General features: G+C 35.6%; 1 protein-coding gene, 1 long non-coding RNA gene and 1 other non-coding gene across 3 annotated transcripts; all 3 read left to right on the forward strand.

Annotated features, from left to right (window-relative positions):
- The first annotated feature begins 256 nt into the window (after window positions 1–256).
- LOC121222830 (small nucleolar RNA R71) lies at window positions 257–363 on the forward strand. The gene has a single exon (XR_005920201.1). It is a non-coding gene; the product is annotated as a small nucleolar RNA R71 (small nucleolar RNA).
- Window positions 364–8,376: 8,013 nt separating this feature from the next.
- Window positions 8,377–9,301, forward strand: LOC107915602 (uncharacterized). The gene is made up of 2 exons (XM_016844741.1): window positions 8,377–8,416; window positions 8,604–9,301. The coding sequence occupies exons 1-2, from the start codon at window positions 8,377–8,379 to the stop codon at window positions 9,299–9,301; spliced, it is 738 nt and encodes a 245-aa protein (XP_016700230.1).
- Window positions 9,302–18,638: 9,337 nt separating this feature from the next.
- Window positions 18,639–20,658, forward strand: LOC121222219 (uncharacterized). Its single transcript, XR_005919361.1, has 2 exons — window positions 18,639–18,772; window positions 20,161–20,658. It is a non-coding gene; the product is annotated as an uncharacterized lncRNA (long non-coding RNA).
- The last annotated feature ends 213 nt before the right edge of the window (window positions 20,659–20,871 follow it).

Genomic DNA, 20,871 nt, shown 5'->3' on the forward strand with positions numbered 1-20,871 from the left:
ATCAATTTTCTTACTAAGAGCTTCAAACTGATTTGCTAATATAGAAACTACATCAATATTAAAATCACTCACTGCTTTAATCAGTTTTGTTCTCATGACTTGCCACTGATAATTATTTAGTGTCATCTCCTCAATAAACTCGTAAATTACCTCAAGTGTCTTATTATTAAGTGTTTCACCATCTGCTGCATCAATTAATTGCCTAGTTAAGGGATTCAAACCATTGTAGAAGGTTTGAACTTGTAACCACAAAGGTAACCCATGATGAGGGTAGCTTCTCAAAAGATCTTTAAATCTCTCCCATGTATTATATAATGTCTCCAATTCAATTTGAGCAAAAGAAGAGATATCATTCCTTAACTTAGCTATTTTAGCCAGTGGGAAGTACTTCAATAGAAACTTCTCAGGCATTTGATCCCAAGTCGTGATAGAATCTCGTGGAAATGAATTTAACCGCTGTTTTGTCTTGCTCCTCAAAGAGAGTGGGAACAACCATAAACGTATGACATCATCAGTAACACCATTAATCTTGAACATGTCGCAAATCTCTAGAAAGTTAGCTAAATGAGTATTTGAATCTTCATCTTGCAAACCATTAAACAGAAAATATTGTTTTACCATCTGAATTGTGTTTGGCTTCAGCTCAAAATTGTTAGCATTAATGGTAGGTTTCACAGTACTCGATTTAGTCTAAATTAGAGTAGGCTTAGCATAATCATATATAGTCTGAGGAGTAGGATCTGCAAGAGGTAGCTGATTATTTTGATTATCACCCATCTTTACAGTAGTATCCTTTACCTCTTGATCGTCTACTATATTCAGTTGACTTTGCCTTGCTTCTCTAACCTCTCTACAATTTTTGTAAGCAGTCTTTTCAATCTCACTGTCAAAAAGTAATGGATCCTACGGGTTTCCTCTAGTCATAAACCAAAAGAACCTGCTAGAAACAAACAAACGAAAAATTAGAATATAAAAATTAAATTAAAAACAATAAAAATAAAAATAAAAAATGGCTAAATTAGCAGAAATAAGGTTTTCCTAATATTTTAGTTCCCTGGAAATGGCGCCAAAAACTTAATGTAATCGTAAACCAACAAAAAGTCTGATAAGGCAAGTGCACCTATCAATTAATAGTGTAGCTACGATGAGCAAAGATATCGTTCCCATAAGGACTAAAAGTACTACTAATTACTGTATTTCTATTATTTAACTGACAAATTGGAGAGATTGATTAAAACTAAAATTAACTATATTAATTAAATAAAGAACATGACAAAGAAAGAATCAAGAAAATAAATGATTAAAAACCAAGAAGCGAAACAATACCTAGGAAAAAATCCACCTAGATTTCATTTATCATTATCAATTTGAATTAAACAATTTCTTCACTTAGTATCTTGATCTGTAGAAATCCCTAAATTATGCTAAGCAACTGGCTCTAGGTTGATTAATTGAAATTTCTTTCTAATTAAAACCCCTATTGTCATATTAACTTGATCTATGGATCCCCCTATTATATTTGACTCTAATCCGCTAGATTTATGTCAACCTATTTTTAGGATTGCATACAACTCCATTCAACTATGCTACATCTACTCTTAAACAGTGACTTTTCCTCTTCTATTTAAGCATATGAAACATAGATCAATAGTCCAAAAATATTAAACCAAGAATTAAGGACACAAAATTGAGAATAAGATCTAAGTATTTATTGCGTAAAACATAAATCAAAAGATAGAATCTATCATAGAGTTCATCTACCTAGGTATTTAGAAAATTTGTTCATAATCGCAAATAAAAACATCTCAAAGACAGTATAACCACAAGAAATAAAGAAACTCATAATTAACTTTAAATAATTCAAACGGAGATCTTCAATCATGATGGAAATCTACTTTAGAGTCGGCTCCAATGGTGTTTTTCGAGTTGTTTTATTCAATATTCTTTGATGGCTTGCTCCCTTCTTCTTATATTTGGTATATATAGGTCTAAGAATGCCCAAAAAACCTAAACATTGTGTTTTTCCGCGTGTTTGGAATGCAATTCGTGAAATCCACATAGGTTGGCACATGGTCGTGTGCCCAGCCTGTATGGCTCTTAAAACTTGCTTTGATTTTTCAGTTTTCACTCATTTTTCTCTCACATACTCTCCTAAGTAAAAATTAATTTAAAGGATGAGGAGCACAAAATTTGTAACGACCAGATAGTTAGGGTGTCGAAAATTGAAGTTCGAGACTCTGTTCCCTTAAATCAAACTCGTAAAGTTAGTTGTGCAGTTAATTAGATTTTGGTTAAGTGAATTTTTATGAATTAAGAGTTATTATAGTATACGGACTAAATCGGGTATAGTGTAAAAGTTGAATAATAGATTAAAAATGAAGTAACGGATTAAAATCACAAATATACCTTTCATCTTAGTAGTGGAGGACATTAATGGTTCATATTGTTTATTTTCATATGTTAATCTAATATATATATTATAACTATATTTTCATTAAAGTAGCTTTAATATATATAAAATAATGATAAAAAAATTAATGTATAATAAAAGAGATAATAAGAAAAAGTGGATGCATGCAATTAAAAAGAAAGAAAGAAAACAAAAAGAGAAAAGGAAGAAGATGTTGCGGCAAACCTAAGGGCTTTATGGTTCAAAGTCAAAATTGGTTAGTCAATTTAGTCACTTTTCTCGTAATTTTTATAATTTTGGAATCCCGGTGTTTAAAACTACTCGACCCATATTGAAATTTTAGCATTGATTAAGATTTTAGATGTTTTTATTGTTGAATAGTTTTAGTATTAGGGATTAAATTGATAGGTTTTTAAGCTAGAAATAGAAAAGGATTAAATTGTAGAAAAAATTGTGAAAAATAAAAAATTTATGGGTTTAATTGAAAATAGGGAGTTAAATTTAGTTTAAAGTGAAATTAATATGAAAAAATAGAGTTAATTGTGCAAAATAAAAATTAATCCCGGTTTAGGAACTCAATTGAAATTTAAGCAAACATTCAGTAAAAATTTAAATATTCAATGTGAAATTGAATTGTGTTGTATTGATGTATTTAAATTTTTTTAATTCCGTAGCTAACGTCGTACTGGAATCCTCGACTAAAAAAGGGAAGGATAAAATCGATATCAAATAGCTCAAAATCCACGGTTTGTATTTCTATAATTCGGACCTAGTTGTTAATTGTTGTATTTTGATTTATTGCATTGGTTGAGGTTAGTATTTTTCCACTTTGATAGAGAATTGAAATTATAGTTGATTGCAATGGATTGAATTGGTATATATATTATGAGTGTATTGATTATGTGAATTTGACATGAGTATTGGATATTGGATGTATTTGTAAATGAAATGAAACCCTATTAATTGTTTCGAGCTAAGTCTGATATAGATGGCATGCCATAGGATAGGAAGAGTTCAGGGATTTCTTTGACTTCGAGTCAATGAAACACTGGGTGTCAATTTATATAGCACTGGGTGCAGTTATAACTTCATATTTATTCGATGAGGCACTGGGTGCCAAACTAGTGTGTTGGTTGGATCTGTGTATCCGTCTGAGTTTGAGTCGTGTTAATAGGGGTAGAAAAATAATAAAGTTCTATAATTGATATTGAAATGGCATGGTATGTGAAATGGAAATGAGATAAGGGATTGAAAATGAAATGTGAAATATGTTGTGAACAAATGAGATATATTAGTTATGTACTCATGAATTGAATATGAAATGGATAATGCCATTGTTTAAATGAAATGTGAATTGATATGTGAAAAGCTATTTATATAACAAGTGGTGTGAATTGAAATATTTTTTAAACAAATCAAATATGATAGCATGTGAAAATTGAGTATAGTATGAAATGTTATGGTAATATGCATGAATTTGAAATGATGGTATATGTAATTGTAAGCTTAGACAATAGTATGTTCGTATAATTAAAATTATGCATTCTTGTATCATTATATCTTTAATTGTTCAGATTATAGAAATATCACTGAGTTTTTTTCAGCGTACGGTTTTATTTTCCTGCGCAAGTTAAGTACTTCTCTTTTTATCGCTGACTCAACATCCAATAACAATCCCGACCTCAAATGTGGTGATGTTTACATTTTGTAATGGCATGTACCTAGAATGTGTTTGTTGTTAGTGAATTTGGTATACGAGATGTAATTGAGTTTAAGTATAATGTTGGTTTGGTATATATATAAACTTATGTTTGTGTTTGAAGCCATAATTTGGCATGTTGTGTTGAGCCAAGGCTTGTTTGGTGTATTTGAATTTAAGTTTGATGTTTAGGTCGTTATAATCTAGGCTAAATTGAGTGATTTTGGTATGTTTTAAACTTTGATTTGAATGATGCATTGTTGATAGGTTTTGATGATATAAATGTGGTACCAATGGGGGTACATTGGTTAGACACCTAAGATGATTGTTTGGGCATTTTTGGTGTATGTTTGATCGTATTTCGGATAGGTTAAGTGATTGGTTTTTGAGTTGCTTAATGCCCAACCAAGTAGGAAATGGTAAACTTGTTGTTTAAGGTACATTCTAGGTCCACATGGACAGACACTCGGGTGTGTGACTTGGCCGTGTGAGACACACAGCTAGGCGACATGGCCGTGTGTTGTCTGTAAAGTGTTTAGGGAATAAGTTAGCTAGCACATGGCCTGGCACACAGGCCTGGAGCTTGGCCATGTGACCCAAGTCAGAGAGTTACACGGGCACGGACACGGCTAGGACACGGTCATGTGTCCCTATTTTGAGAGTTACACGGCCTGAGATGCGAGCGTGTGTCTTAGCCGTGTAAGTCACATGGCCTGGCCACACGACCGTGTGACCCTTGCAGTTGAATTTTTCTAACTTTTTCCTCAATTTTTCAAATGTTCCCAATTTAGTCCCGAATCATTTGTAAACTGATTCTAAGGCCTGGAGGACTTGAATAAGGGATGATATGCATGTTTAATGATGGATTATGTTATGATTATTGAAATGTTTTAAAATGAATTGTTTAGGTTATGTTTATTCGGTAATGTTTCGAAACACTACTCCGGCGACAGACACGGGTTATGGGTGTTACAAAATTCACCATTTTAAATCGAATAATCATCCAAAAACGCATTAAAAATGAGGCTAAAACATGTTACTTTTGGCATTTACCAATATTCTCCTTCTTCCTTCTAGTGTTGCCACCGCCCCTCACTTCTCCTCCTCTCTTTTCTTTTTTTGTGTTTCTAATCAGCATTTTATTATTACTCTCACCAAATAGTTGCTACCATTTTTCACATTATTGTTTCCCCTTGAAGCCCCTACATGTCACATCTTTTATTCATTATTTGTTGTCAATTTTGTGATCACCAATCATCATAGATCTAAATCAGGTAGTGTAAGTTGGAGTTTATATCAAATCTAATGTCGATTCCTTTTATTTTATTTTCTATAATGGTCGAATAATGCTAGTGTCATGGCCGAATTGCACATAATAATCTTTGTTGTGTAATTTTGTTTAAAAGACCAAATCTAAAAATCTCAGATCAGTAGTAGCATCGAAGGATGATCGACATCTCTTGTTTAATCGTTAGAAGAGTAAGTAGAGTTGAAAAATCAAATTCAATTAGTCAATGTTAATCCCTATTTCAATCGAACCCTATAGCGGTGTCAAAGGTTGGTTCTAATCGGTGTGTTTTGTGTTTGATGTTTAGATCTTATTGACGTCTATCTAGATTGAAGTCGTAGAAGTTGTAAAATTAAGTCTAGTGCTGCAGATTTGTCTAAATCATGTGTAGGTCCTAACTTTTTGTGTGAATGACTACTGTAAGCATGTGTAAGTGTTTATTTAGTGATGGGCCAAATATGAATGTGATCTAAATGCTATGATTGAATGTTCTAAGGCATTGAAATGTGTCTTCCTAAACATGTTAGTGCTATAAAGGTTAATTTGATTACATGATTGCTAAAATTGGATGATTTGTACTGTTACTATTTGTCTTGTAGCATGCTAATTGTTACTATTTAATTGATCGTATGTACAACATGTTATCAAATTTTACACTGTATATTAATTGCATCCAAGCATACTGATTATACCGATTATACTATTTGTTAGAAGAGTAAGTATCACTTGAAAATCAAATTCAATCAGTCACTGTTAATCCCTGTTTCAGCTGAAACCTATATGGGTGTCAAAGGTTGGTGCTAATTCGTGTTTTGTGTGTTTTGTGTTTAGATCTTATTGATGTTTTTCTAGATTGAAGTCGTAGATCTTATTGATGTTTGTCTCTAATTTTTGCATGTTTTGACACAAATTGCTTGTTTGCTTTAATGGCTAAGTGATTTGGGTGTGTATAGGAGTGTTTGAGAAGCCTGAGTTCAAGTCTTGGCCTTAGCACAATTTTTAGTTAAGGTTGCAAAGGAAGGAGAATACCCCCTTTTTGTTTAGCGACTAATGGAAAACGTGTTTGAATGTAGATTTTGGGTGTTCGTGGGTCATTGTGCGTTTTCGTAAACAAGTGTGTAATCACCCACTACAACTGTAGTTCGGCAAAAAGTCGAAAAGCCGTTAACAGAGCATTTGAGACCACATGGGCATGCGATGGCTCGAGTTGTAAGCCCAATGTGCGAATCATGGGAAAAATGACCGAATTACCCTCGAAGGTTAAAATGACTCAATTACCCCCGACGGGTAAAATGACTAAATTACCCTCAAAGGGTAAAATGACCGAAATACCCTCATAGGGTAAAATGACTGTTGTACCCCTAGGAGTTGAAATGTGTGTATGAACAATTTACTTTATGATACATATATATGATTGTTATTGAGTATGACATACTGCATACACGTATAATATGACATGACATACTGCATGGGGTGGGATTCTGATATAAGGGAAGTATACTGTACTAGTGGCTTTGCCACATATATTGTTGCTGGCAGCTTTGCTGCATTATTGTTACTGGCAGTTTTGCTGCATCATTATTAGTAGCAGCTTTGCTGCGATATTGGTGTGTTGGCTGGGTGGGTCAATTTTATCTCCACATGGTGTGTTAGTGGTACGAAGTGGTGTGTTGGCTGGATTGGGATGGGTTGTATCACTGCATTGTATTGATTACTGTATTGGGCTAAGGCCCACACTATATTGATATTGTATAGGGCTTAGGCCCAGACTGATTCTGCATGTTGCGTAGTGATTGGCTAGTAGGGCATTACATACTGAATTTCGTAAACTCACCCTCACCTTTTAAATGTGCAGGTAATCCTCAACTTTAGATGATTCGGGGTTGCGAGGGACTTGGAGGTGGCCACACAACTACTATCGATGTTTACATTTCCTTTTATTTTACTTTAAATTATAAGTTGGGTTTTGTTTTGTAATAAGGCCTTTAATTTGGGTTTTAAATTTTAATTGGGCTTTTGCTTACATATTTTATACTGCTAGTTAGGTGAAAATGAATTTTCAAAATAATCACTGTCTTCAAAGACACAAACTTTAAACGTTAGAGTTTTGAAATGCTTTCGCAATTTAAATCAACTTAATATAATAATAGCAGTTAATAACGCAAACATTTGGTTAAGTGTTCCGTTAAACATTACTAAAAATGTTTCCAAACTTAAGAAACGAGTTTTATCAACAAGTCTAAATTTTAAGAGGTACTTTAATGTGACACACCAGATACGGCCATAATGTCTAGGCCGGGTTTGGGGTGTTACATTTAGTGGTATCAGAGCCAGGTTTCAAAACTTGGCTGTGGAGTGGGTTTGAAAATATCTAAAATTTTGGAAAACTACTTCGAATTATTTTTGAAGGTTACAAGTGTGGCACACTGAGACTCCCATGCCGAATCTATAACTTTCTATATACTATAGACTGTTTAAACTGAAATATATTGAGAGATAGTAGGACTGTACTCAAACTCTTTAGTTAGAGTAAACCGAGACTGTAGGAAACTAGAAACTGTAGGGAGACATTGATTTGCGAATATAAAACTCTGATTACTACTTTTCATAAGACATCTGTTAATAATTATGGAATTGTAAAATAATGCATAAAACTTCGTAAAAAATAATACGTTATTCGATATGAGCGCTAGAGGTACTCGCGAAAAGGGTACACGAGGCGGCGGTATAGGCCGAGGTAGTGCTAGGGCTGGGTCTTCGGCATCAGGCCACATGCCCAATGTTGAGGCTAAGGATCATTCGATCGAGCGGCTGAGGATGATGCATTATCCCAAGCTATGCTCCATATTCTAGAAAGGGTCGTAGGGCCGTGGGTCAATTTCAGAACGACTCCGGTCGAATGGAGCGAAAATTTTTAGGGGTGTTTCTGAAGTAACCCCTAATGTGGCTGAATACTAGTTGGAAGCCACGGAAAGAATAATGGATGACCTCGACTGCACTTCTGAGCAAATGCTAAAAGGTGCAGTGTCATTACTATGAGATGAAGCTTATCAGTGGTGGCTTACAATGAGAGAAGGTACTCAGGCCGTCCGGTTAACGTGGGACTTCTTCAAGTCGACTTTTCAAAGAAAGTATGTAGGGGCAAGTTATGTAGACGCTCGAAGAAAGGAATTTTTAGTTTATTCAGGGGAATAAGATTGTGGCAGAATATAAGGCAGAGTTCCTACGACTGAGTCATTATGCACGGGGGATAGTGGCAACTGAGTATGAATGTTGTGTGCGATTTGAAGACGGACTCCGGGATGAGTTGCGACTCCTGATAGCTCCGCAGAGGGAGCGAGATTTTGCTGCCCTAGTTGAAAAAGTGAAAATCGTCGAGGATATGAAGCGCTCTGAGTGCCAGAATCGTGAGAGAGATAGGAGCAAGTTTAAGAAAGATTCTGAGCCCTCAATTTTTTCTAAAAGGCCTAAAAAGAAGGCCAGGTTTGATGGGCCAGTCAGAGCTGGGGTTTCTGTTGCAAGACCTCAGCCTTGTTCTAAATGTGGGAGACATCATCTGGGTGAGTGTTGGAAGAAGATTGGGGTATGTTTCAGATGTGGGTCTAAGGAGCATCAAGGTCCAGATTGTCCTCAGAGGCCTACTCAGATGCAAGCTGCAGGTCAGGGTTTTGTTCAACCAATAAGAGGTGGTCAGCAACCACCGAGAGGCCGTGGGCAGGTTAGAGGTGAAAATGGTGTGGGACGACGTCGTGGAACGTATGGCAGAGGGGTTGGTAACATTGAGACGAGGCAACCAATACTGGTTATAACTGGTATGTTCCTAATTCATAATGTACCTTACACTGCTTTGATTGATATAGGGTTTACGCATTCATACATTGCATGCACTGTGTCTGGCACCTAGGGTATCATGCATGAAAGTACTGTTAATAAGATGACTATGTTAAGTCTACTGGGACAATCTGTAAGGGTAGACAAGTTGTTCAGAGATGTACCCCTAAAGGTTCAAGGAGTTATATTTCTAGCAGATTTAATGGAGCTACCGTTTGGTGAATTCGACCTAATCTTGGGGATGGATTGGTTGGTTAAACACCGTGCAAGTTTGGATTGTGTTGCTAAGCGTATGGTGTTAAAGACTATTGAGGATGAGGAGGTGGCTGTGATTGGGGAGCAAAAGGACTTTCTGTCTAATGTGATCTCTACATTAAGGGCTGAAAAACTGGTTCGCAAGGATTGTAAGGCGTTTCTAGCCTACGTTGGTGTAATTGATTTTGAGGGTCCTTCTATTGGAGATATCAGAACTGTTAAGGATTTTTTTGATGTTTTTCTTGATGAGCTCTCTGGGTTGCCTCCAAGCCGTGAAGTTGAATTTGGAATTGAGCTTTTGCTAGGAACGACTCCAGTGTCTATCACCCCTTATAGGATGGCATCGAAGGAGCTGGTGGAATTAAAAGCTCAAATTCAGGAACTGTTGGATCAAGGATTCATTCGACCTAGTATGTCTCCGGGGGTAGCACCAGTGTTGTTCGTTAAGAAGAAGGATGGGACTATGCACATGTACATCGATTATCGGTAATTGAATAAACTAACTATTAAGAATAAGTATCCCTTACCAACGATAGATGATTTATTTGATCAGTTGCAAGGAGCTTCAGTTTTCTCCAAAATAGATCTTCGTTCTGGGTATCATCAGTTAAGAGTTAAGGAGGCTGATGTGTATAAGACTGCATTTAGGACTCGTTATGGTCATTACGAGTTCCTAGTGATGCTGTTTGGGCTGACGAATGCATCAGCTACCTTCATGGACCTAATGAACCGATTTTTCCAGCCCTATTTGTATCGGTTTGTGGTGTTGCTTATAGACAACATCTTGGTGTATTCAGGAACCGAGGATAAGCATCATGCACATCTCCAAATTGTCCTGCAGATTTTAAGGGAAAAACAACTGTATGCTAAGTTCTACAAGTGTGAGTTCTGGCTGTGAGAAGTGATTTTTTTGGGTCATGTGGTATCTGTCGAGGGGATTAGGGTATATCCTCAAAAAATTTAAGTTGTACTGGAATGGAAACCACCTAAGACTGTATCTGAGATTCAAAGCTTTCTAGGTCTGGCTGGGTATTACAGACGTTTTGTTAAGGGGTTTTCCTTAATTGCTACACCTTTGACTAAGTTGTTGCGCAAAGGGGTACAGTTTAACTGGATTGATAAGCAACAAGAAAGTTTTGAGAAATTGAAGAAAGTTCTAACTGAGGCCCCTGTCTTAATACAGCCAGAGTTTGGGAAGGAATTCACTGTCTACAGTGATGCATCACACATTGATTTGGGTTGTGTGCTGATACAGGAGGGTAAGGTGGTTGCTTATACGTCTCGTCAGCTTAAGCCTCACGAGGCGAATTACCCTACTCATGACTTGGATTTAGCTGCGGTGGTATTCGCATTGAAAATTTGGAGGCATTATCTCTAGGGTGAGAACTGTACTATTTACATAGATCACAAGAGTCTTAAGTACCTCCTCACTCAGAAGGAGTTGAATCTTAGGCAGTGAAGATGGATAAAGCTGCTTAAGGACTATGATTGCTCAATTGAATACCATCCTCGTAAGGCTAATGTGGTTGCCGACGCACAGAGCCATAGGGTTGTATTTAATTTGAGAACAATGTTTGCTCGTCTCAGCTTGTTTGATGATGGTAGCTTGTTGGCTGAGCTACAAGTTAGACCGACGTGGACTGAACAGATTAAGGGTAAACAGTTGTTAGATGAGTCACTAGTTCCTCTTTTTCGTCAGGTTGAGAATAGGGAAACTTTGGATTTTGGGTTGAATAGTGAAGGAGTATTGTGTTTCCATGGGAGAGTCTGTGTACTGAGGGATAATGATTTGAGGCAGTCTATTCTATGAGAGGCGCATAGTAGTCCTTTTGCTATGCATCCTGGTGGGAATGAAATATACCGTGACCTTCGTGAGTTATATTGGTTGCCTGGTCTTAAGCGTGAAGTTACTGATTTTGTGGGTAAGTGTTTAACATGTCAGCAACATCAGTTACCTTCAGGGTTACTTCAGCCGGTTAAAATTCTACTTTGGAAGTGGGAGAGAGTAACCATGGATTTTGTGGGTGGGCTGCCCTTAACGCTTACTAAGAAGGACTCGGTATGGGTTATTGTAGATCTATTGACTAAATCTGCCCATTTCATACCAGTTCGTACTGATTACTCTTTGCAGAAGTTGGCTAAACTGTATGTGGCTGAAATTGTAAGACTGCATAGGGTATCGACTTCTATTATATCAGATAGAGATCCTCAATTTACGTATCAGTTTTGGAAGAAATTACACGAGGCTTTGGGTTCTAGACTGGATTTTAGTACTGCGTTTCATCCCCAGACAGATGGTCAATCTGAAAGGGTCATTCAAATACTTGAGGATATGTTAAGGTGTTGTGTAATAGATTTCCAAGGCAATTGAGAAGACTATTTGCCTCTAGTACAATTTGCGTATAATAATAGCTACCAGTCTACTATTCAAATGGCACCGTATGATGCGTTATATGGTCGTAGGTGTCGTACTATTACTTGTTGGACTGAGCTAGGCGGGCGGCGAGTTCTAGGGCCAAAGTCGGTTTCTGATACTGAAGAGATGGTAAAACTGATTCGAGACCGATTACAGGAAGCATCTGATAGGCAAAAGTCTTATGCGGATCTTAAACGCTGAGAGATTGAGTTTTCTGTGAGGCATTATGTATTTCTCAAGGTTTCTCCGTGGAAAATATTTTTGAGGTTTGGACGGAAGGGTAAGCTTAGCCCTAGGTTCATTGGGTCTTACCGTGTACTGAAGCATGTGGAACCGGTCACTTATCAACTTGATTTGCCTCCAAAATTAGACCGGATTCATGATGTGTTTCACGTCTCCACGCTAAGGTGTTCTCACTCTGATCCCACTCATATAGTATCTGTTAAAGAGATCGAGGTTAGGCCAGATCTAACCTTTGAGGAGGAGCCAGTGCAGATTTTGGACTATGGGGTTAAGGTACTGATGAAGAAATCTATTCCATTAGTCAAAGTGCTTTGGCATAATCACAGTTCAAAAGAAGCCACGTGGGAGCCCGAAGAGGCGATGCAATAGCAATACCCTCATCTTTTCTGACTAGGTAAATTTCGAGGCCAAAATTTTGTTAAGGGGGTAGAGTTGTAATGCCCCAAAATTCAAGTCTCTAATTTTTACCTGTTTTGACACAAATTGCTTGTTTGCTTTAATGGCTAAGTGATTTGGGTGTGTGTGGGAGTGTTTGTGAAACCTAGGTTCAAGTCTTGGTATTGCCATAATTTTTAGTTAAGGTTGCAAAGGAAGGAGAATACCCCCTTTTTGTTGAGCAACTAATGGAAAACATGTTTGAATGCAGATTTTAGGTGTTCGTGGATCGTTGTGTGTTTTCGTAAACAGGTGTGTAATCACCCACTACAACTGTAGTTCGGCGAAAAGTTGAAAGGCCGTTAACACGGCATTTGAGACCACACGGGCGTGCGATCGCTCGAGTGATAAGCCCAACGTGCGAATCATGGGTAAAATGACTGAATTACCCTCGAAGGGTAAAACGATCGAATTACCCTCGAAGGGTAAAATGACCAAATTACCCCCGAAGGGTAAAATGGCCGAATTACCTTCGAAGGGTAAAATGACTGAAATACCCCCATAGGGTAAAATAACCATAATACCCCATAGGGTAAAATGACTATTATACCTCTAGGAGTTGATATATGTGTATGACCGGTTTCTCTATGACACATATATATGACTGTTACTGAGTATGACATATTGCATACACTTATAATATATGACATGACATACTGCATGAGGTGGGGTTCTGATATAGGGGAAGTATACTGTACTGGTGGCTTTGCCACATATACTGGTACTGGCAGCTTTGGTGCATTACTGTTACTGGCAGCTTTGCTGCATCACTATTACTGGTAGCTTTGCTGCGATATTGGTGTGTTGGCTGGGTGGGTTGATTTTATCCCCATATGGCGTGTTTGTAGTACGGAGTTGTGTATTGGATGGATTGGAATGGGTTGCATTACTGCATTGTATTGATTATTGTATTGGGCTAAGGCCCACACTGTTACTGTAATGGGCTAAGGCCCACACTATACTGATATTGTATAGGGCTCAGGCCCAAACTAATTCTGTATGTTGCATAGTGATTGGCTAGTAGGGGATTACACATTGAGTTTTGTAAACTCAACCTCTCATTTTAACTGTGCAGGTAATCGTCAACCTTAGACGATTCGGGGTTGCGAAGGACTCAGAGGTGGCCACACAACTACTATCGATGTTTACATTTGCTTTTATTTTACTTTAAATTAGAAGTTGGGTTTTGTTTTGTAATAAGGCCTTTAATTTGGGTTTTAAATTTTAATTGGGATTTTTCTTACATATTTTATGCTGCTAGTTAGGTGAAAATGAATTTTCAAAATAATCACTGTCTTCAAAGACACGAACTTTAAATGTTAGAGTTTTCAAATGCTTCTGCGATTTAAATCAAATTAATATAATAATAGCAGTTAATAAGGCAAACATTTGGTTAAGTGTTCCGTTAAACATTACTAAAGAAGTTTCCAAACTTAAGAGGTTTCCAAACTTAAGAAACGAGTTTTATCAACAAGTCTAAATTTTGAGAGATACTTTAATGTGACACACTAGGTACGACCATAACATCTAGGCCGGGTTTGGGGTGTTACAATTGTAATTTTAGTAACTATAGAATGTGGCATGGGTTTGTTTTTATTTGAGATTTTATTGCATTCATGAAACACTGTTAAAAACTAAACGATGCTAAAAGATGGCTTAAATTTCTTAAAGTAAAATGGTTTTCATATAAGACAAAAGGCATCACATTTCCGCTGCGTAATAATGAAATAGAGTTTTAAAAGAAAATAAATGACAAACTCAATTAAGTTTTCTAAAAAAGACATAATAAACTGGACTCTATGTTTCTGGCTTAATAAACTAATGTTTTGGAAATCCTAAGACAACTACTCAAATTTTTTCTAAAAACCAGACAAATAAACATTTCGAAAATTGAACAGATTTACTAGGCCATTTCAGTGTTCAGTGGCCAATATAGCCTTCAGAATTCAGCCATAACGTCTAGGCCGAGTTTCAGAGGTTACATTTAAGGAGCTTGTCAATATACTACATGGACAACCAAAATCAGAATAGAACTGGGCCATGATCGAACTCAAATTAGTAGAATCTTTCATGGTGGAATCATCCAAGTTTCTCATGAAGCAATCTAGAGGTCGGTCTTGACAACTCTTACATGCAAACCTAATTGAATCAATCACTAGGATTTCCTCAACATGTCTAGGTTCCTCCACCCGAGAAATATTAAGACAGTCTTGAAGATTTGTTGAAGGCATACATGGAAAAAACTGTTGCCACGATTCAATTCCAAGCAGTGATGTTGAAGAACTTGGAGAACAACGTAGGATAACTAAGCAACGAGCTAACAAGCAGACCCCAAGGTGCTTTGCCAAGTGACACTTCAAATCTGAGGACTACAGAAAAAGAACCATGTAAGGCTTATACGTTGAGCAGTGGAAAGATATGAGAACCCAGGACTATCGAAAATGAAGACGTGCGTGTTGTAGTTAAGAATTTGGAGGAAGTTCAACTAGATTTTGAAGTTTCTACAGTACAGAAGCCTGCTCCTATGACTCTTACCAAAAACTAATCACAACAGAATAATCCTGAAGGTTTGAGCCCATGGAAAACACAGAGACATCCGCACCTCAAAAAAGTGGTTTAGTCAAGAATAAAACTTCACTACCTCCTTATCACAGAGACTCTAGAAGTATCAGCAAGGGGTACAATTTAAGCAATTTTTATATATTCTTAAACAATTACATACTTGTAGAAGCTCTGGAGCAAATGCCAAATTATGCCAAATTTATAAAAGATATCCTCTCTAAGAAGAGGAGATTGGGAGAATTCGAGATAGTTTCCTTGACAAAAGAATGTAGTGCATTTTTGCAAGATAAACTGCTACCAAAAATGAAGGACCTGAGGAGTTTTACCATATCTTGTTACATTGGAGACATTTATTATGAATTAGCTTTATGTGATATAGGGTCAAGTACAAATATGATGCCCATGTTTGTATTCAAGCGATTAGGGATTGGTGAGGTTTGGCCGACAACTGTTACACTTCAACTGGAAGACCGATCGATAGCACATCCGGAGGGAAAGATTGAAGATGTTCCGATACATGTTGACAAATTTATTTTCCTAGTATTTTTCTTATTTTGGATTTTGAAGCAAATGAAAATGTCCCTATTTTTCTAGAAATGTCATTCTTGGCAATTGGGAGAACGGTGATAGATGTCCAAAGAGGGGAACTCACGATACAATTATAAGAGGATCAGGTAACCTTTACTGTATTCAAATCCATGAAATATCCTGATGCAGGTGAGGAATGTTCTTCAACATCCGAATATAATTGCTGATCCCTAGAAGTGAGGGACTTAACTCAACAAATGATCTATTAGAACATATCTTGGCATCTAACCCACCAGGTAATAATGACAAGGATGACAATCTAACTTTGTTGGAAACGAATACAAAAGAATTCTTTCCAAAACCCTAGGTCGAATCAGGGAGATTAATGTTTCCAGTTTTGATTGAAATCCAAGAAGTAAAGTTGCCTGGAAACCTGAAAATGCATGAAAAGGACATCGGATGGTATATTGCAGTTACTCAAAATAATAGTTCTTCTTGGTATACACACGAAAGATTGCCTAAAGCTGACAAAGATGGGTCTAGTAAAATTTTAAGGACAATGATTCAACCTCATGTATTTGATCCTAGGATACTCAAGTGTCAGTGGTCAACACATTTTACTGTTCCCAGAGTATTTTCAACTATCAAGGGACAGTGGAGATGGATCCAATCTCGAGTGTTTGATCTTGTGAAATTCAAGTCTCGGTGGTCAAGACCGTTTACTATTCTCATGTATGGAATGGTCAAGCTGCAAGATGACTCTAATAGTAAATAAGAGAGTTTTTCACTTATCTATTTTATATTTTTGGATACAATTGCCTTTCATTATTTTTAATCTTTTATTCTTGCATAACAATAATTAATTGCAATTATGAATAAATCATGTTTGATGACATTTGTCTTCAATTAAAAACAAAAGTGTGGTAATGGTTATGTGCAAGTCTAGGATTGGATCTGTCAAGGAAAGGCTTGGTACTTAAACAATTAAATTTGACTCACCTCCCTTTCCTAGGATTCGTCTTGGTGCATAGTTTCCATTCACTTCTTTATTTTTTTCCCTTCTAGTTTATGTTTTAAACAATGAAGACATTGTTTCTCTTTAAGTGGGAGGGGGACCGAAAAGATTTTTTTGGGGGGGGATTTTTTTATGAAAATTAATTTTTTCTATCAAGTTATGTTAAAGTAAAATAGTGCTCAGAAACTTAAATTTTGCTTGACTATGTTAACCTTAGTATATATAAAATTCTATTATTTCAGTTATTTTTATGTTAGCTTAAATTTTTCAAAAATACTGAACTTAATAATTGTGCACAAGTCAACCCATAAAATTTAATTCCTTAATAAAAATTAAGTTTGCATGAAAGTTTAAGTTTTTAGAATTAACTTAGTAACTTCCTTGAGGCGAAATCCTAGGAAGCATGGTAATTTAAAAATGATTTAGGCAACTTTTGTTTAGACTGTTTGAGTCTTTCAAGCCAACCTTAGTAATAATTATCCCTTGAAACCATACTTTGAGCTATTTGGCTTGATTGTTTTCTGAACCTTACTAAGGCATCTATTCCTTTAAATTTATCTGTAGTTGTCCCAAATCATTGACTCAATACATCTAGAATATATTTTCTAATTAAGTTTGGGGGAGTAGAGAAAAATATTGGGATACTCAAAAAGTTGAATTATATGCTCAAAAAAAGATAGTTGTTGAAAAAGATGTACAGTGAGCATCAGTACTCAAACACAACAGAATTGGTGTTCTTAAGGATAATTGTAGTTGGAAGGTCCAAGGTAAGTTGAGGCTAAGGTTTTAGCCTAAAAAATTATCTATCTTCCATACCTTAACCCTAATTGCATTACAACATTATGAAAGATCTATTGATTTTTATTACTATGCCAACTACATTAGTGCAGAGGAATTACCACGCTCAGCATATGAAGGCACAATTAAACTTAAGGATTGCTACTTAATTTAATCGAAAGAAATAAAATTTGATTGGGAAATACATAGCGTACATTTGTTAAGGGAAGTTATTTAATACATATTTATGTTAGCATATTAATATTCGAAATAATTGAGTGTTATATATACAATAGTTTCATGTTTTCAAATCTTCTATTTTTTAGCATAATTTTGTTGAACTCATGGAAAAATTTTATTTTCATTTAAGGGATTGTTTTTTTTTTGCAAAAATTTGTTCTTTGAGTTCTAATGAAAGTTAGAATTATTCGGGACGAGTAATGAATTAAGTTTGGGAGTGTGATAACTCTAACTTATATAAACTTTTTTAACACCTTTTGACTAGTAATTCATGTAAGTTTTGAGTATTTTGATAACAAATTTTGGAATGTTCTTACAAAATAACTAATATTGACAAAATTGAAAACAAGTTTCAATTTTTAATTATTTACACATTAATTTGACATTTTTTTGCCTATTTGATGCAGTTTTGTGCAATAGGAGGAAATTTAATCTTGAAGCTCACTTGTTCAATGTATGATGTTGTAGCTTTCTACTATAGCAAAGGCCATGCAAAGTGGGCTGATTATTAATCAGCTATGTATTAAATTGGTGGATAATACACAAACTTGACATAACTCATAAATTGGACCACTGAAGTGGGCAAGCCTGCTGCTTAATGTTGAAGCCAAACCGTCCAATTAAGGAAAAGCCCAAATTTAGCTACAACCAGCCAAACCATCCATGGATTAATTAATTAATGGTCCTTAGACTTGTTAAAAATTATAAAACAACCCCAACAACTTTTCTAAGTGACCGTTCAACTCCTCCCTTGAAACAAGCCTTGGGCTAGCTATTTTTAGCAAATTCATCCTTTCCATTTCTCTTCTCAAGGTGGCCAGCCATAGGAAAGGGAATTAACTTTCTATTTTTAGCAAATACAAGCTGCCCTTTAATATTATAAATACCACCCCTTACTCCCCTCACTCCCCATTCATCCATTCTTTTCTCTTTTCTCTTTTTTCTCTCCTTTCCCAATTTTTCCATTTTTCAAGAGAGTTTTTCAAGGATTTGATAACAACCCCATTCGGCCATAGGATGAGGACTTTGGCTTGATTGCTACAGCAAGAAGTGAAGCACAAAGGAGGAGCAAAGTGAGTTGTGCCATAGAGAACCACCGGAAACAACTTTACATTTCTTTCCGTTTACTCGCTTATTTTCTTGTTGTTAAATTTAAGAAACATGTTTGCAATTGAAGTTTATGTTCTTAATATAATCATGGTTGCTTAATTCCTTTTGTGTTAAAATAATTTAATTTCTATAGCTTATATTATTAATGTTGTTATGATGTTATGTGCCATGGTTTTTTATGCATTTAGATAAAATTATGACCATGTTATTCTTGCATTATAAATGTAGGGATGCAATTGAATTAATTATTTAATCCTAATCGGGTTGTAATTAATTGAAACAATATCTGAATGATTCTGGTTTAATCTGTATTTGAGAAAAATAGATTAAAGTTCATAATAATTAGAGAGAACCTTACTACCTTGCATAATCCTAGGATTCATGTGATTAAACTGTTTCATTATAGAAATATTATTGTTACCTCACATAAATCTATTTTTTTGCTTATTAAAATACTAAGTTGTTGACATAGACGTATGCTATACTTAATAATTTAATAATTTGAATCCTTAAACAATGCTTGAAAAGGTAGCCTTGAAGTCGTAACAGACATAGACATATGCAGACAGGAGGTTAAACCTTAGACTTCGAGAGGAGTCGAAGTACTCGTAATTAAAATAGTATTAATACATAACTGAGTTGCCATGCAATTTTTTGTAACATCACTAGTAGTATTAAAATATTTCTAAGTTAGGGAGGACAATTATTTAAACACGTGCATGCTATTGTGATTTTTCTTAGAGACATACTCAATTCTTCATTTATTTAATTCAATTTTAAGCATTATTAGGTAGGTTTAGTTTAATTAAAACCCATCACTTTAGTTTATTTTTCAACACCGACCAATTTGCTTAGTAATTAATTTCGCAATATTTGAATTGCACAAATAGTCTCTATGGAGATGATAACTCTTACTCACTACATTATTACTTGTCAACGATTGTGTATACTTATACATCAATCAGCTTATTTTGAGACAAGTTGACGTGATCTTGGTCACGTCATGTGATTCGATTAAAAGGACTTGAGATTGGGCCAAGCTTGAGGGGCCCAAATTTAATATGAAAATGTGCTTCAGCCCATGCAACGTTTTGCATGTGGACGTTTGAAGCCATTTATTCATTTTAATTTAGTATTTTTAATACTACAACTTTTATAAAATTAAGATTATTTATTAGTGCGTCTTTAATATGTGTTTTGTTATTACATAGTTTTAATATGTTCAGTTGTTGCATCTTTAATGTGTCTTAAAATATACTATGGAGTCATTAATGTTCGTCTTAGTCTTTTGAGTCTTTAATGTTTCCAATTTCATTACATGATAATTAGTGTGTGTTTAATTGTGTCCTAGGTAATCTAATGGTCAACCACCTTTTAAAGCTACTAAAGGATTGTTCGGTTTTGCTAAAAGGCATCAAAGGAGTTCACACACAAGTGGTTGTTCATTTTGGGCATGGAAAGAGACCACTTGGCCAAGCACTTCTTTTTTTTAAATGCACCGTCCAAATAGGAGATGCATGAGACTCTTCGGCAGCTTTTTAGAAGGTCTTTCTTAGGTTTTTCCATGCATTATAAAGACACCATCCACTAAGGAGGAAGTATGAGTCCTTTGAAGATTTATTAACCCTTAAGCATTCATGAATTCTTCCAATCTATTAAATTCAACCACTACATTCATCATCCAAGTGCATGGAAGGTAAAGAATCATGAGTTCAATTTTAATGTTCCAATTAATTTATCTATTTCACATTAATCACCAAAATTTTCCATTTAGCTACCTAGTTATTTTCCTATAAATAGTCGCTAGATGTAAAATTTTGAAAGTAATCAATGAATGAACTTTGTTATACATTTTAGTGTTAAACTTTTTGTTCTTTAAGAACTATCTCGAACTTATCAAGACTTCATCTTGTGGCGTTCACTTAAAACCAATCTTATCACTCCCCTTCCCACACCTCTCCAGAGTGTGGTGATCTCCTCTGTACCTCTAGTTCCTATCTTCTTATCAAGGTATTCTTCATTTCCTAAACTTCTTGAGTTTTAAACAACTATATAGAAATTG

This window comes from Gossypium hirsutum, chromosome D10 (assembly GCF_007990345.1).
Source record: "Gossypium hirsutum isolate 1008001.06 chromosome D10, Gossypium_hirsutum_v2.1, whole genome shotgun sequence".
In the NCBI taxonomy this organism is placed as follows: domain Eukaryota; kingdom Viridiplantae; phylum Streptophyta; class Magnoliopsida; order Malvales; family Malvaceae; genus Gossypium; species Gossypium hirsutum.